The following is a 17,237-nucleotide window of genomic DNA, read 5'->3' as shown; positions in this document are numbered from 1 at the left end:
CCACCCATATTGCAGTGACACCACATCACACTGTAAACTGCTTTGATTACAAAAACGTTATACTCAGAGCTGCCCTTTCTTCATTTCACCATGATGGAAACTCCCCTTTATGCTGTCACATTATACCTTGATCCACCCTAGCTGCAGCACCGAACATCGAGTGCTGCCGTGAGTGAAGTTGCATCATATTTACAACTGCCCATGCTGCAGGGGCATCACACAGACAAATGCCTTACTTTTGTCTTGTCAGTGTTAGCTGACTTTATTGCAGTGAGCTTGTACTGTTTTCTTATATGCTTGCAATACCATCACACTGATCACATTTAACCTTGGTGCTCTGAAAATACACAGCTAGTTCTCTGCACCACGATTAATTACCTCGTCATCAGTCATGCATCCCGTCTGACATTCAACAGCACAAGGCAACCATTCGACTCCATCTATGCTACTGGTGCAAGAATTGCTGCTCCGCTCCTCTTTCTGCCTGCAAAGACCCTATCCTTGTCCCTGCTACTCGTAAATCAGTAAAATCCTTTTATTAAACTGGCTTTATATCTTCTCTCCGCTCGCATCCCCACAGACTATGCATGACCAAATGGTGTCGTCCTCGTCTCCCTATAAAACCATCCCTTCACTCTCAGCTGACGATTTTACCTCTTCTCTTCCAAACTCACTAAAACACGTCAAACCCTGTCTACCTTCTTATCCCTCCCACTATACTCCTTCCTCTCCATCTCGTTTTACCCCATAATCTCTCCTCAATATTCCACCTCCCCCATTGAACTCATGCTTGTCCGCCACTTAGTCAACTTATATTCTCCAATTGACCTTTGCTCTTCAAACAATTAAACATACACCTGTCACTTTCTCTAACCTCTTCTCCCTCTTCAATTGTTTCAGCTGAGCAGGTATCGTCCCTGCCTTAGGCAGAGTCATTCCCATACTGAAAAACTCAGTACTGGACTTAACAATCATCTTTCAACAGACTTGTCTCTCTTCTGCTCCATCACTCTAAAATCGACAGAGCTTTCTTTAACGGTATCGTAAACTAGTTCAAAGTCCACTGACACTGTCCTCCTGTCCAATCAGGTTTTCATAGAAAAAAAACCTAATGTAATCTTACCTCACCCACCTCTCTAACTACTGCTCCCCATTCCTTCCTCTCTTTGCCCTTCTTCTGATCGATCCCTCTGCGGCCTTCTATGCTGTGTATCATCACTTCCTTATGAAAGGCCTCTCCTTTCTTTTCTTTAAGGACGGACAGGGTACTTTATTGACCAGCCACTGTGACGAATACCAGGATGCCGTTGATGCTTCTACATGAGGAGCCCCTTCCCTTGAGTCCATGGAGGTGAGGCCGCTAGGCGATAGTCCCACTGGGGGTGGATCTCATGGGAGGGGAAGCCCCCCATGGGACCAGTGATGACTATCATGGGAGAATGCGGTATTCACCTTACACCCCCTCCACTCCTTCACCCCCACTTTCCCCACCCCTACCTTCCTATCTTACATGTTTCTGTATTATGAAACAAGTAGATGGGACTGAGATGAGGAAGAATAGGGATGAGTACAATGAATATCTGAAACAAGAAACTGGGACGAGGAAGATGTGCAAAGCCGTGAAGATCATTCAGGGGCATCCATCGGAATGGTCCAGTCTTCATTACACAGAACTTACTTGCGATCAGCATAAAAACTGATGATGGACTCAGGCTCCTTAGAGGAACCGCGAGAGGGATCGACACTGGCCAAGGAGACCAGCAGGAACATACCTGGGTGCGGAGACGCTAGGGTGGCGACTGCCCACTGACATGCTGGGTGAATCCGAAGGGCTGGCTGGAGGATACGCCAACAGCACAGCACGGCAGAACCAGGCAGTCTGCCTGCAAGAAGCACACCGAAGAGAACTGGAAGCCACAGAAGGGAGCCAAGGAGAGCCACACAGCACAGGCGTGCCAACACAAGAGCAGGGGAAGCCCGCGACGGAACGGAGGGCTGTAGCCAAGACCCAAAAGATATTTGGGTGGCTGAGCCTATGGTTGGGGGTCCTCAGAGAGTGCAGGAAACCCTAAATCCCACAGCATAAGGAAAGTGGGGCATAGAAAATAACGTCTACAGAGCATTAAAAAAAACGGTATTCAGATAATGCAACAAAGGGAATATCGTCTGGGACCCTTACCACATGGAACCGCATGTCATAACAAAAGTACCCAATCTTGTTCGTGACAGTGCTTGGAGTGAAGGCACCCCTGGGCTGTCAAATAAGAGATGGGGGAGCAAAGAAAACTGTGAACTTGAGACATTTGACTGCAACACTTGGCAGGAGGGTAAACCGAGTTTGCAGTTGAGGTCAAGAGGCCTTGAAAAGAACTGTCGGAGTGAAACAACATATGAGAGCAGTACTTGGCTGAGCAGTAATCCAAACCTGCCGGGAAGAATAAAAGATTATAAAGAAAACTGTGAAGGCAATGTAGATGAACATAACACTTGACAGGTGAGTAAACCAAGTCTATGTTTGGGACCAAGAGACTTGATGGAGAAGGAAATCAGGTCTACTGTTTGGAGAAGCATCCAAACTTCTCTTCTTCGTCGCAGTACCTTGTAGGAGGGAACCAGGTCTGCCAACCAGGGTCGGGAACCTAGCACAGCTTGGGAAAGCACCTAAGCTACTTTTCTTTGTCGCAGTGTCTGGTGGAGACGTACTCGGCCCGACAACCAGGTTCAGGGACCCAGCATAGCTTGGAAAAGCACCCAAGCTCCTTTTCTTTGTCACAGTGCTTTGTGGAGAGGATCCAGGTCACCCAACCAGGGCCAGGAACCCGCCAGAGCTTGGCAGAGTATCAAAGATTCTTTATTCTGTTTCAGTCTCGGCAGAAGGAAGCCAGGACTGCCAATCGGGACCTGGGACCCCAGAGAGATAGAAAAAAACCGAAGGAAGGCAGGTTGGGGAAGAGAGACATTCCCCTACCAACTGCTGAACTGAGTTAGGGACCTAAGGATGGCTGGGGAGGGGAGAAAATACCCCAGCAATTGGTGACCTGCATCAAGAGCCTTGGGAAGGATTGGGGGAAATAGACATTCCGTCCCTGCATCACTTGAAATTGAACTTTAAGGAACTGCCTTTTGTACAGGGGAAGGGAGACATTTCTCTGTACTAAGGCCTTCTTTTGATTTAGTTTAACTTAGAATGTAAGGGTATACAGTAATATGGTTGCTGAAAAATTGCAGTTTTTACAAACAAATCGCAGGAAAAAGGCTGTGGTGTGACCCAGTGAGTGTTTCCATTATACCACACAAGGGGAGCAGGGTTTGCGGCGGTTTCCCCTGCTCCCTTTGTGTGGTATAATGGGTCCAGAGGTTGCAGCGGTGTCCCCCGCATTCATTACATGGATTGCGGGGGCCACACCACAGCCTTTTTGACACGATTATTTTTAAAACGCCCATTTTTGCAGCAACTTTATTACATGGAACCGAATGTGGGGGGCAGGGTTAGGATTCTGACACCGAACTGTGTACTTTTACTTTGAACATCCTCACTCGGACATTAGTATTTTGGATGAGGTAGGGAAACCCATCTTAGATTTAGGGCAAGATAGCTTTTCTTTTCATTTTCACTTGAATAAAGGTTTATGCCAACCACCATGAACCCTCTGTGTCAGAATGTTACGTCTGCACCCTTACACCACCTATCAATCTGACATTCTCCTTCTCCATCACTTAGAACTCTCCCGGTAGCTATCCTTGAAAGATCAGTTTCCTTCCCAAACCTCTTTGCACTGCCATCTCTTTGCTGATGATACGTCAATCTTTTCCTCCATTCTCTCCTACACTACTCCTATCCCTGAAAGCATCTGCAGGTGCCTTACAAGTTCCCATCACTGGATCTGGTCCCACAGATCTGAATTAGGGCTCCCTGCTAGTCTATTTATGGTAGTGTGATTTGACAATTTTTCTTGGGTCTTGTGGTTGTGGCCCTGCTAGTCACTGACAACAGGTCCACAAGGCACTAACCGTTTGCCCTGATCTCCAGCGTTCAAACCAATTCTTGCCCCACAGCATTCGTCTTATATATCCAACAGCTTTTGACCACTTGCAAATTATTTTGCATAACCCATATTGATCTGGTTGTCTATAAATTTCAACTCTTTGCTGCATTGAGCAAATTAAAAAAAACACTACACCTGTATGTGCTCTCTATATCTAAATAAAAAATATCATGAATTGCCCACGGGCACTGATTTTTTTTTTTAATTCATTTTTTGTCAATTGCTAAATTATTTGATTTATTTCACCTGAGAAAAAACATATCCCTTGCTTCTTGATTTTTTTTGTAAAAGAAGCCACTTAAACGAAATTCTTTGCACAAAAATATATTTGGTTTCAATTGAAGAATACATTTTCAATTAATTCTCAATTTCCATACAGTCGAAACAACATAAACCTTAGATCATTAAAAATGAAGTAATTTCACCTAAGTTTAAACGAAGACAAATTGTTAAGGCATATGAATATTACATTGTCAATTGGTTAATAATGTTGTTACAATACTACAACAGCCTAAACTTGTTTCACTCCTAGGGCCTCATTCATCATGGGCCTAATAGTGAGCTTCCTTAGGGCCTATGGAATTAAATCTAGTTGATATAGATGACTATTTCTGTTTGTCTCCTGGAACAACTTGATGTGTTACTCCTTTTGATGTGTTGCTGAAGTTTTGCTTCTTTTTAATGCGTTGTGTGTTTGCTCTCCCTCTGACATTTCTCTACCTTGTTTTAAGGTTGAAGAGCGTGGCATGTTCACCTTGTATCCCCAGCGTTTCTGTGTAAAATGATAACCTTTCTTAGCTTTGCCAGTTTTGGGCTTTCCCAGTATGTACCTTCCTGACTTTTACTGTCCCACCACCTTCTGCCACTTCTCTCCTCCTTCCAGCATTGGTGGTTGGCTCTCTGTCTCCTTCCATCACCTGCTTTTTATCTCCTTATTCCTTCCTCCTCTTGATCTTGCCCTGATGTAAGTCATACCTCTCTTAGCTCGCCTCCTTCCTTCCTTCCTGCTGCCATTCTCCTTTTGACATTGCCCATTCCCAACATGTGTCTCTCCCTCCTCTTGTCACCTTTGTGCTCTCTCCTACTTCAACTCTTTCTGCTACTGTGTTTCCAAGCTCCCACATAGCTAGCCAGGGGCAGCTCCCTTTTATACTCTGCATTCTCATGTAAGTGGCTTCTTAATTGGCTAAATGGTGACAACTCTGTAGACCCATAAGTCAGGCTTAGGGATTGGTAGCATTCTCTGCCCCAACCTGGGTGCAGTGCAGCGATTTGGTAGTTACTCTGCATGTCAACCTTACAAGAAGTTGGGCCACCATTTTGGAAACTGGTGACCCTGCCATGGCGGCCACGTAATTTATACATTTCTCCTCTTGTGTGTGTGTGTCTTATTTCTCTCTACAGCGTTCGTTTTTTGTCATAGGGCCCCTGCTGCATACCTCAAGGCTACATTTATCCAGGTCTGTGTAGTTCTCTCCCGCTCGCATGCAAAAACCTCTAAACATGAATCTCGCTGACACCAATCACTAAACCTTCTTCCTTTCTCTCCTCAAGAGAGTTGTGGCTGGGCTTATTACAGTGGCTGGTTCTCTTTGACCCTGGCCTATAACTCCAGCAATTTATTGTGGCCACTGACACTCCTGCCAGGATTAATCTTCCCAATTAAAGGAAAATCCAGCCCAACATCCTCCACCAATCGCCTCGGTCGCTACCCTCATGGTCAGTACAATTGATTGCTGCTCAAGCCTACTCCTTTGTCCTCACCTCCAGTCTTTCTCCTAATAAGGTTTCTAACTTCACCATGTGCAACCCCTGCAGCCTTCTACATCGCCTCACCTCTACATAGCGACATAACATTGCATGGCTCTCCCTGCAACATCAAGCTCTTTACGTTCCAATTCTTCCTTCTTAAATCTACTCATGGTCTCTTACCCCCCACTACCTTGCTGACATCATTCCTCTTTTCTCTCACTGTAGATTTCATCAATTCTTTTCCCTCTTCAACTTTACGTCCTACTCTAACCTTGTACGTCCTTCTGCCTCCACTACGTCTTCATGCTTGTCCTGTCAACTGGAATGCTTGCTTCCGGCCATCAAAGCCAGCACTTCAATGGGACTTTTCAAGGCCTTAGGCCGTTAATAGATCTATTTGTGTTAACTAGCCACTGTCACTGTTCTGTCTCACTATACTACCTCATCATTTACCTGTGCACTCCAGTCCAGACAACCATCCTATATTGCAAAGGCACCCTATCAAAGGAATGCATACAACATCTGTAAAGTATCCAATGTATGTAATTTCTATTACAAATGCCATTCCAGTTGTTCATTCAATACAATGAAATACAAGAGCTTCCATGGCAGCTGGCCCTCCCTCTTTGGATGTTTCGACTGCAGTCTCATCCCACAGAGTAGACTACAAGTGCTTCTGCTGTAGCATAACACTGCACACTTTTCTGACTACAGGAACACATATTGATAGCTGTCCTTAATGCAGATATACCACAATGGAGATATCCCGATTGCAGAGCATTGCGTTCATTTCTTCTGTGTCTGAAATTGCACCATATTAGGAGCTAGCCTCTCTATAATTGGGTAATGGGGTTTGTCTTGCATGCAGAATGCAACACTAGGTGATGCGCTTACTGTAATTACCTCACTCTAAGGTACCTTTGTGACACATCCAAACCTTGAAACGCGTCTGTATTCTGATACCTTGAGTACATAAAATGGACTACTTTCACACACCTCTTTTTTGTGTTTCCTTATCCATCACTGTGCACATCAGTCGTTTTGGGGTTTTCTCTTTATTTCTGCGTTTCATGTCAGGGTGTGGATTTCGATCCTGTAGTGTTGGTTCTGTAGAGGTGTTTAGCATTTTCATTGAAACTCTTGCTTACCGTATGCCTTTCTTTTCTGATAGGTTTATATTGAACTGAACCAGCCGGTAATGGCTGCAAGCCTGTGTCTGGAACTTGGAAATGCTCTGCAGGTTTGTGAATATTAATTATCGATTACTGATGTTCATATTAACTGTTCTTAAAACATGAGCAGCGATTGCCCTATGCATGGACTGAGCCGATGTGTACACATTCCCTCATCCACGCACAAAATGTCTGCAAGTCTCATAATTATGCATTTTATGGAGAAGATTAATAATCATGGACTATGTGGTGGAATACTGTAGGGCAATCTATGAGTGACATTTTCAAAGTGTGTTAGAAAAAAGGTTGCTAACTGAAGGATCATACAACTCCTAGGACTCTGCTCCTTGAATATAAGCTTTTATATGGTTAGAAGACACATTAGTAGCAGGAGAACCTTTCCAACACATGCCCGAATCTCCCTTTTCATATTCAGAAGCACTTTAAAATGTTGGCTGGAAGGGTAGGTGAAGGGATGAAGAAATGCCTGCTAGTAAGATCGGGACTAAACTATTCATGAGCGAAGCAAGGAACTGTTAAGAGCTGATGAATATGTGTCTACTGAACTTTAACTTTGAATAAGTATATGGCCAAATTCCAGGTGAAAACAAAAGCCATTCTGTGCCAGGCGAATAGCGTCTTGCTATTTAGCTCCTGTCGAATGTTTTTTATTCTCATTTGAATGCTACGTAACAAGTCAGAGACACATATGTAGCGAAACTTGCAAAAGAGCATGGAAATAAAAATTGTCTGCATTCCTGATGATGTATTAGAATATGGTTCATATATTAATGTATTGGAGAGAAGTGGTGAGGATGACTGAGGTGAGCATAGTTTGTCCTTAAGGGAAATGTCTATTGAGAAACTTGAAGCATTCATAACAGATAGTGGAGATCAACAAGACTGGGGAGTGAGCCAGTTTCATGTCAGGCAGAGTGGCATGGCGCCAACTGAGAAGCCCCTCAGGAACTTCATGTTGGGCAGTCTCTCTAGTTCCTCTGAGACAGTCTGCTAGAAAAAGTATAAAGTGGTACATGTTAGAACTTAGTTTGTATGGGACCTAGAAAGCTATGCTATGTTTATGAAATTAGTAGAGGTGGATGATGTTTGGAAATTGGAAGAATTCCCAACAGGCGTCTGTCTCTTCTAGGTAAATGGGGCTGAGGCAAGTCAGTTACATGTCTGGCAGTGCAAGATGTGGCCAACTTTTCCAAACCTATATTGGCCTCTTCAGAAACCTTTCACACTGGGAATCTCTCAAATAACATTACAGGGCCAGTCTGTATCAACAGTAAGTGTGAGAGATGGGAGCCCTTTCCTATATAGACCGAGCTAGATAGCACTATATTTGCTGATGTTATGGGGTTGAAGGCTGAAGAGTGAGAGAAATGGAAAAAGCCACTGAGCCTTGCATCCTCTGGTGTGGTGAGAAAAAGGTGTGGGGTAAGTGGATGTGGATTGAGATTTGGCCAAATTAACCCCCTGCCCAAAAGGTAAGGACTTCACTAGAGCTTGTAGGCATTTGTCACATGTGAATTATGCTATGTGGGATTACATATTTTCTAAGCATATTAGACAGGGGGAAACCTTATTAGATGGGGGTGGGGGTGGTCGGAAATCGCCAAGCAATGGAGTCTGCTCAACTCACATGAACCCTCGACTTGTGATTTGCATTAGCGGGCAAAAACCATTTATACGTTTAAATGGAGCTTCAAGGATGGTTTGAAACTTACTTTTCACCTAAGATACTTTGCAACTCACAGGAGATTGCAATGTGTGTTATTAACAATGGCAATTGCACATTTCTGACTAGTATGCATTAAATTAGGATGTTGATTAAAATGAAGAGAAATACATTAAACATGGAACACATTTAAAATAGTGTTTTAATGTTTTTTTAAAGTTGTTTTTCAAGGTTGGGACGCGATTTATTAAATCAAACAACTATTCAGAGGAATATTTGCAGGCACTATTCAGCATTCTGCCGAATACTAAATATGCTAATCTGTACACACTCCACTTATGAGGTTGGACCGGATGTGACATACTCTAAATCCATGTGAACTTTTAAAGAGTGTGTCAGATGTTGGAAAACAAACGAGCTGCAAGATTATGTGCTGTTTTTACCTATATTTAACAGTAGATGATGTTTTACTACATTTAGGTTCAACAAACTGAATAGTGAGGAAACTAAAGGATCTTTGGCTGATATAAAGAGTTACACAGGCCTTTGTAGAACTAAAGTCCTAAACTTTGTAGCATTTCTTTGTGGAATTTAGTTTTTCAAGTAAAGCTGGCATGCCATTTTTAAGTGGGAGTACCGTACCCATGGTTCTTTGAGGTTAGTAGGGATGGTGCCGGTGGCAAAGGATGAGTTGATGAGCTTGGATATGAAAGGTGACAGGAGTCGAGCTGCATCCTTGATGAGTTGTGCCGGGCAGAGATCACCCTTGCAATTGGTTGGTTTGAGAGACAAAATAATTCTTTCCACCTCGATAATAGATACTTTAGAGAAGTTAAATCGGATGGGATGGTTTTTAGCGGTATTCACAGATAATTTAGGTGTGGGTGGAACATTTAAAGATGCTTTTTTTTGGATATTGTATTTTGTAATGTAGATACTTTATTGGCTTGTGCGTATTGGACATCTGAGCACCATTTTTTATCTTTGGATTTTAACATTCAGAAAACGTTTGCCGACTAGTAAGATGTTGGAGAGTTCAGGCCTCTTCACTCTAAAACAAGATATGTAATTTGGCTGCTGGCACACACATTGTGTTCTTTTTAAATCTAGCCATTAATCGATCGGTGCCTGGCCAATATTAAGGTTATTCTTTGCCTTGGGCATGTGCAGGGCCATCTTTTTATTTTTTATTTTATTTTTTTAGAATGGTCCAGCAGATAGTATACCTCATTATGTGTCAGACTCCTGGGGTTTCCTTCCTGTCCATACTTCCCTAAGGGAAGGGGCCCCCTCAGATGGTGACCTAACATAAATTCAAAGACACAGGCACCAACTCAATATTGAGAAGATCCACTTCACGCAGTCCTGGTCTGTACAGTGATGGGAGGATTGTGTGTCTAGAGAAGGTGCTTATCAGGCCTCTCTGCTGCACAGTCAGCTGAGAGGCTGAATAAGCATGCTTTCCCTGGCCTGCCCTATGACTGGATCACTTTGGCTGCCAAACCCAGTGGCTCATGGTGCACCCTGCCTAGTGTGTTCAACTGGTTCCCTAATAAGCTTCCACCCTAAGGGATATCCGTGTGCCCATCTTTTTTTTTATTTTTTAAACAATATTTTATTGAATTTAGGTAATATACATATCAATTAAGTGACGGAACAATTCATGAGAAGTTACATTATATTGAAATTCATTTTCCTTTCTTTAACATGTAGTTGTCACAAATTCATCAGACTTAACAATATAATCAATGAGTACAAGTCATGAACGAGTAGGGGATTCAACAAGGATGGAGCACAAGAGGGAGAGAGAAGGGGGGAAACAAAAACAAAAAACAAACAAAAAAAAGGAAAGGTTTACAAATGCCAGCATCAAGCTTTCATAAAGTGTTTCAGGACTAGCGGTTGAAAGAACATTTGCTCTCTATCTGACACAAAGGGCCTCATCACGAGTTGGAGTGAGTGCTGGGATCCCTTTTCCTCGGTCTGTAAGTGTTTCCTGAGTCTCCCCCTTGCTATTGTTTAGTCTGTGATGTGGCCCCAAATTACTGCCTTTCTGGCATCCCACATTGTCGTAGCTCACCTCCCCAGTGTCATTTCCGGCAAAATAGTGGTTTATGGCTTCCGAGATATGGGACCTAAATAGGGGATCTTCCAAGAAGAGCTCATTCAGGTGCCAGGTTACTGTAAGTGACCTGTTGGCGTTGGGAGGGGCTAATCTAAGCATTACTGGGCCATGATCTGACAAGGCCTTTGGAAGGATCCCCACAGCAATAGTCTGGGCTATGAGGGTGTCAGAGACAAGAAACATACCTAGTCTAGAAAAACCCCTGTGCACTGCAGAGAAGAAAGTGTAATCCCGTTTGTTCTGGTGAAGGAACCGCCACGTTCTATGAACAAGTGTTCACGCAAGAGTGTGGTGAGTGCAAGGACATTTCTTTAATCATTTGCGGTCAGGGTTGGGGTTTGTCCATCAAGGAATTGACCACTGCGTTGAAATCTCCCCCCAGAATGCAATCTCCTTCCGCATGCTCACTCAGTGTCTTGGATAGTGAGGCAAAGAACAGGTCTTGGTGAGAGTTAGGCGCATATAGCGAAACCATGGTCACCTTCCGCCCAAAGAACATTGCAACCAAGAGAATATATCTACCGTTCTCGTCACGCAGCTGCTTCTGCACCTTCAAAGGGGTACCCTTGGGCACCAGAATGGCAACCCCCCCCTGCTTGTTCAGCCCTGAGGAAGCACAGAATTTCGTAGGATACAATCTGTTATTGAGACAAAATTCATCCGAGGTTAAGAGATGAGTCTCTTGGATGAAGAGGAGCGACAAATTAAGGGTGGCCATTCTATGAAATAGCACTGTTCGTTTTAGGGGGTAATTTAAGCCTTGTACGTTCAAAGTAAAACAGTTAATATCAGTGGCTGCCATTCTGATATCGCTCAGGTGTCTGCGCAGATGGATATTAAAAAACCCTCCCAGCAAAGAGCCAATCTCGCGAGACTTCCACAATCACCACAAAGGCCCGTTCATGCATTGTTCGTGAGTTCCCAAGAGTTTTTAGTTCTGGCATTGTGGCGAGAAAAACATTGGAGAAAAATCCAGTGATCATGATAGGGGCCAAAATAAGGTTCAATAAACTGTGGTATAAACTAAAGTAAGTAGAAAAACTCATAGGAGAGCTTGCCAAAGCTTTCCCTAAGACAATTATCAACTTGAGGACAACAGTAACGGGCACAATCCGACCTGAGCGCCCGATCAATATCAATTTCTGTTCCCACCGTTTTATTGCAGGTGTTCAGAGATGTAGTTGTAGAAGCAAAAATATCTTGTTACAGTTGGCGGTTCTTCTCGGTAGTGGCCATCTGGTGGTAGTTATTTGGAGTTATTATTGCGGAAGTACTTGAAGACCGCCAGTAATAAGAGTCCCTTGGTAAGACTTAGTTCAAAGTTATGTAAGTCGTGTCTAGAGCAACAGTTTCATCTGCCTTTGCCCTTCAAGAATTACGGAGCCACTGCTAGTCCGACCAGCGTCATGTAGGATCTGCTTTTTCCGATTCAATGCGTAGGGTTCTCTTCACAGAGGGCCAGACCCTAGGCTTCCTTCCATCTTTTGGTGTGGGGCTTTGGCGTGAGTTTCTCAGCTCTTCAGCCCCCGCAGCGGCATCATTATTGGATTCCAGCATCGGATCTCTAGCTTCTTATTCAGAACTAATAGCATTGGGGCGGTTGTGAAGCTCATAGATCAGTTTACACAGGAACCCCCCTCAGTAGTGGACCTTTTTTAGCTTGAAGCCATGCTGTAACTTTTTGCAAGCGCCTGCTGTTTGCTAAGGTGAATGGCTGTGGATCCTGAAACACGGTTAAAGATGCTCTTCGAAACTTCACTAGCTCTGCCAGTCTGGCTGCCTCCATGATTTCCTCTTTTTGCGGGAAAGAAATGTACTTGAGAGAGAACATTAGGCAGGAGATTCCGTCTCTGCTGAACTGAGGAATAAACCCGATGGGTCCTGTCCAGGATGAGTTTGTCTGAGTCGCCGAGGTTCAGAAGGGATTTAAAGAGGGCTTTCACATTATCTGGTAGGTCTTGGTCTAGGATTTGCCGCAGGACCCCACACAAGCGGATGTTATTTCTTCTTGACCAGTTTTCCAGGTTGGCCTGTTTTGCCCACATTTCTTCGAGCTTTTCCTCCACACCCTTGACCTTCTTGGCAAGTTCCTCATGATTGTGCACTTGCTCACAAGCCGTGCTCTCCAGATCATTGACTCTAGCTTCCATACCCACCAGTTGGGAATTCAAGTCAGCAATTGCACGTGCTAGGGAATCCTTGTAGGTCTTTATCTCTTGAGAGCTCTCAGCATTTCTTCGAAGCACTGTTTGGAGAGGGTAGACTCTGGGAGCAGGGCAGCCTCCTGGGGTATGTGGACGTCAGCTTTTGTAGTTTGCATCTTCTGGTCTAAGGGCGTTTGGGGTGTCAAAAAAGCAGCAATTTCATTCTTCTTGCTCTTTTGCGCCAATGTAGGCATTGTTGGGAGAGTCTGTTAAAGTGTGCCCGCTGGCATGCAACAGCAATTCAGTTCAACAGCGCTGGTCAGTATCTCGAAGAGACTCCTTGAGAAGTTTATCGGTGCAGTGGACTAGAGAGAGCCTGCCCCCCTGTGTATCCTTAGCATCAATTGATTCCAGCATACTTCCTATTCTGCACCAGGTGTTCCTTCATTCATTGGCCCTCCTTGTGCACCTTTTAGAGGATGTGGAGAAGCCAGGACTCCTGCGAGCCGAGTAGAGACTTCACCTCGCCATTCAGTTGTATTTATTGTGTCACTGATAGCCTCCTTCAGCCGTAGCAAGCGGGCGCAAACGCGGTATTCGACCCAATGCACGGGACTGCATGTAGCGCTCGCAGGCGTGCACTGCCTCCAACTCCAGCACCCACAGCAAAAGCGACGATTCCCAGGGACCAATGACTGTTGATCTGGCGCCCGCTCTGTCCCCAAGAACCTTCTCGAAGATGGCCAGAATAAACAAAATGACCGCTCAGGGTCTAACGGCTGCAGGCACCGATAAGCGGCAGCAGACAGTGACCTCTCCACCGCTGCTCATATTACTTGGCTGCAGGAAGCGATTGCGGATTTAACACCTACTCTGGTGCCGGGGACTGCATAGACGCTCGCCGGCATGCTCCATCTCCCACTTCGGCGATCATTCAGGGAGTCAGCTACAAGTCCACTGACTCCCAGTCTGCAAGGGGCAATCTCCGGGTTGTAACTAAGCAGGGAGGAAGGGGGAGATCCATGCAGCACCGTTGTTGTTGGCCCTGAGACGCCCGCCCCCACTCCTTACCCCACTCCGGGCGGTCACCACAGGGCCGTTCCTTTGCTTCCGGGCCCCCACGCAGCTCCAGCTAAAAGCGGCGGGGGCCACACCGGGATACCGCTGCGCTTTTCCACGTGGCCACCGGGCACACACCTTACTGCCACCAAGGGACCAGCAGGCCGCCCGCTATCTTGAGCGCTTTGTCGGAGGCCAGGTGCTGCGGCCGTGCGGGCTCTCAGGAATCAGCTCGCCAAATGACAGATCCGCTCCTCCACCTTGTTTTTTCAAGTCAGGGCACTTTCAAACCACATCTTGAAGGGGAACTTTCTTTCAGGGAACGCTAGAAGTGCTGATTTGGGTCAACCTAGTTTTAAGTTTGGTCACAATGCGAGGGAGCAACAGAGGATGTGAGACTCCTATTATTTAGTCCAAAACAGATGGGTTGGAGTTCAGCTAGAACCAAACACGGATGCACTTCCACAAAAGTGTGCGAAGTTTAAAGGAAAAGGAAACAGCTGAGAGAAATGTTCTCAGAAACAAATGCCTAGTCTACAATTGAACTGTAGTCCTGCTAAGTCCAATGTCTACTTTATCCTTGTTTAGGGCCAGATGCGGCTCTCCTGAATGAATTATGAAGTCACTGACATTTTCCGAGGGTCCATGAATCCTAAAGCCTCTTTCTATAGATTGTTGGTGTATGCTGCCTCTCCAGGGCTTTGGTCACTTGGCTTTCAGACAACAATTGATTCCTTCCCTGCTGTCCTGGGTAGATTGTCAGGCTGCAATCAATATTCAAGCCCACAAGCCAAGGGCAGTGTTTCCGGTTTAATACCTGCTACAGGTGTGGATAGGTTCATAGTCTTTGCAGGCTTGGATGTTTCCAGAGCACACCACAGGCTTCTTCTATGCTTATATTTTTATTGAGTTGTTTGGGCACAGGTTGCCTGTGAGCCCCTTCGTTCTTCTCCTAAGCAAGACTTTATGGCCTTGGTTCACAAAATGCCCTCTTGCCTCTGCCTTCAGTGAGTTCTCCTGTTCGACTCTCACTGAGTTCTACTGGTTCTGTTCCAGGTGAAGTCCCCTTCATTCAGTTTCATGATCAGCCTTCCTTGCACAAATTTGTCTCAAGCCTTCCTGGCATATGGTCACCATGCCCAAATCTGCTTGTATCTTCCTTGTTTGAGTTGAATGCCTCTCACCAGAATCTGGCTCATGGCTCCCAGCTTTTATAGAAGGGTCTAACTCTCTGTCACACTCCTTGGTTTCTTCTTACCAGGTCTTTATTTTCTTTGGTGGACTTAATAGTCCCACTAGAATTCAGACAGGCTTTTGCCTAGCCTGTCTTTTACTGTATCTTTCATTTTGCTTCTATTAGGTCTTTAGGCCCTATCTTCCAACCTTCCCCTGATTACCTCCTCCTTCCCTTCTCTCCTGGTCTCTTCCAACATCCTCTTCCTTGTACTGCTCTGTGTCTACCCCAAATCTGTCCTTTCCCAGTTCCTGCTTTCTTACTACATTCTCCTGTTCTTGTCCTCTTCCAACTACTTTCCTTCTCCTTGCTTGCTTCAGACACCTCTGCATTCTCAACCCTTGTCCAAACTCTCTGAATCCAAGGGCCCTGTCTGTGCTGCTCCCACTACTCGCTGGTCGGAAAGAGGGAGGCCTCACACCAACAGGCTCCAGAACCCCCCCCAGATCCCTCCCTAACCTCCTGGAAGCTACGGTGAGCTGGAGCTTGCACATCGTGAATTGTAGCATGCTGCCCTACTCGTGTTGCAAGGCTCGTAGGGTGGGCTTTTTTGCATGCCTTAATTAGCGCACTACCATCCTTTGCAAAGCGATTTGTTTTGATTAACTTTATTTCTGCATTTGCTGTGTTTTTGGCACAATATCCTTTAAAAAGCATATTTCCCGAATTGCATCCACGATGCACAAAGATGGCCGCCATGGAAGTTAGCAGCCCTTTGTGTTCCTGCAGGCAGCTGCAAACCTCCTGATTTGCTGCTAGTCTGCTCTTTTCAGCCAACAGCAGACCGGTATGCGAAGCTGGCCCACAACCAAAGGAGCTCACCTAAGAACCCTGTCCGGGCCTGCCTGGACTCGGCTGGCCCCCTCCCCCTACTCTTCTACAGGCAAAGAATGCACCATGATGCTGGGCAGTTCCACCTCTCGTCCTTGGATTATGGCCTCCTTCCTCCTGCAATAACGTGAGTGCTGACATTTTTCTCTGTTTGTCTGCCTCCGCTATCCTTGACTCTGCGCCTGTGACCCCCTGCCATTCTCACTGATCTATCTCAACAGGCACCTCTCCCCTTGTACTTCATGTTCAAAAACTCTTAAATTGCCTTCACTTCCTGAGCTCTCATTTCCACTGCTTCCACTTCTGTACTGCAATACTTGTGTCTTAAAAAATAGAATTTAGGTGTGATCACATCCTGCATTGTTTTTGACTGTTACTCTTAACATCCACTTGGCTGCCTGTGAAATAAGGCCAGAACTGTGCACTGCAGCACCCCCCCTGCATATTTATCTCTCTGCCTCTCACTTCTTTCATCTTGCTCTGAGATGGCACTCTCCATCTCTCCAATCTACTCGAAGTGCTACACTATCACCTATACTTCCGCTCTCACAAAATCTTGTACAGAAAAAGCATAAAATAGACGTCCGTGCTGCAAACCCTGGCCTCCCAATTGCAGACACTTATGTGAGTGCATCCTCCAGCAAAATCTTCACTGACATCCTTTTCTCTCTCCCATCTCCAGACCTATGGACTTCTCATCTCATCTCTACTCTCTCCCCTTACTCTTCCTCTCCCATTAATGGCGGCACCAAGTGGGAAGCCCTCTTGGTGGGCTTCTTCGCATCTCACTGCTGCATTAATGTCTACTTCACAGACACCATCCTGGTTCAAGGCCCTCAGGCCAACCTCCTTCTCTTTAACCGGATTGTGCCGTTTCCCATCAACTTCCTTCCTTTTCCTGCCTCTCCCCCTACTTCCTCCTCCTCTGCTCCGCCACCTCTGGCTAAAGTACCACGCCCCTGTTCTCCACCTCAACAAAACTTTCAAAGGAAGTGATTGTCTCCACCTGGCGACCCTCAACGCATGCTCAACCAGCAAGGACTCTGCTGACATCTGCCTTCTTGAAGACACTGACCTTGACATACTCATGCTCACTGAGACTTGGTTCAATGCCAGCTCAGTCACTTCATTTGACTCTCTCTTACCCGACAGTTTTAAGATCCCCTCCAAGGCTTGACCTCACAGGCTGG

At 45.5% G+C, this 17,237-nt stretch overlaps 1 protein-coding gene across 3 annotated transcripts in view; it reads left to right on the top strand.

The window, feature by feature from the left end:
* LOC138487934 (40-kDa huntingtin-associated protein-like) overlaps positions 1-17,237 on the top strand; it is a 567,453-nt gene that overhangs the window by 248,618 nt on the left and 301,598 nt on the right. For all 3 annotated transcript variants that reach the window (XM_069614571.1, XM_069614572.1, XM_069614570.1), the window contains one exon: positions 6,970-7,038. In XM_069614571.1, coding sequence (XP_069470672.1) covers positions 6,970-7,038 — 69 coding nt within the window. The remainder of the gene's footprint in view (positions 1-6,969; positions 7,039-17,237) is intronic.

The sequence above is a fragment of the Ambystoma mexicanum genome, chromosome 9 (assembly GCF_040938575.1).
Source record: "Ambystoma mexicanum isolate Mex_15411 chromosome 9, UKY_AmexF1_1, whole genome shotgun sequence".
NCBI classification, from domain to species: domain Eukaryota; kingdom Metazoa; phylum Chordata; class Amphibia; order Caudata; family Ambystomatidae; genus Ambystoma; species Ambystoma mexicanum.
This window is presented reverse-complemented; position numbering and strand designations above follow the sequence as displayed.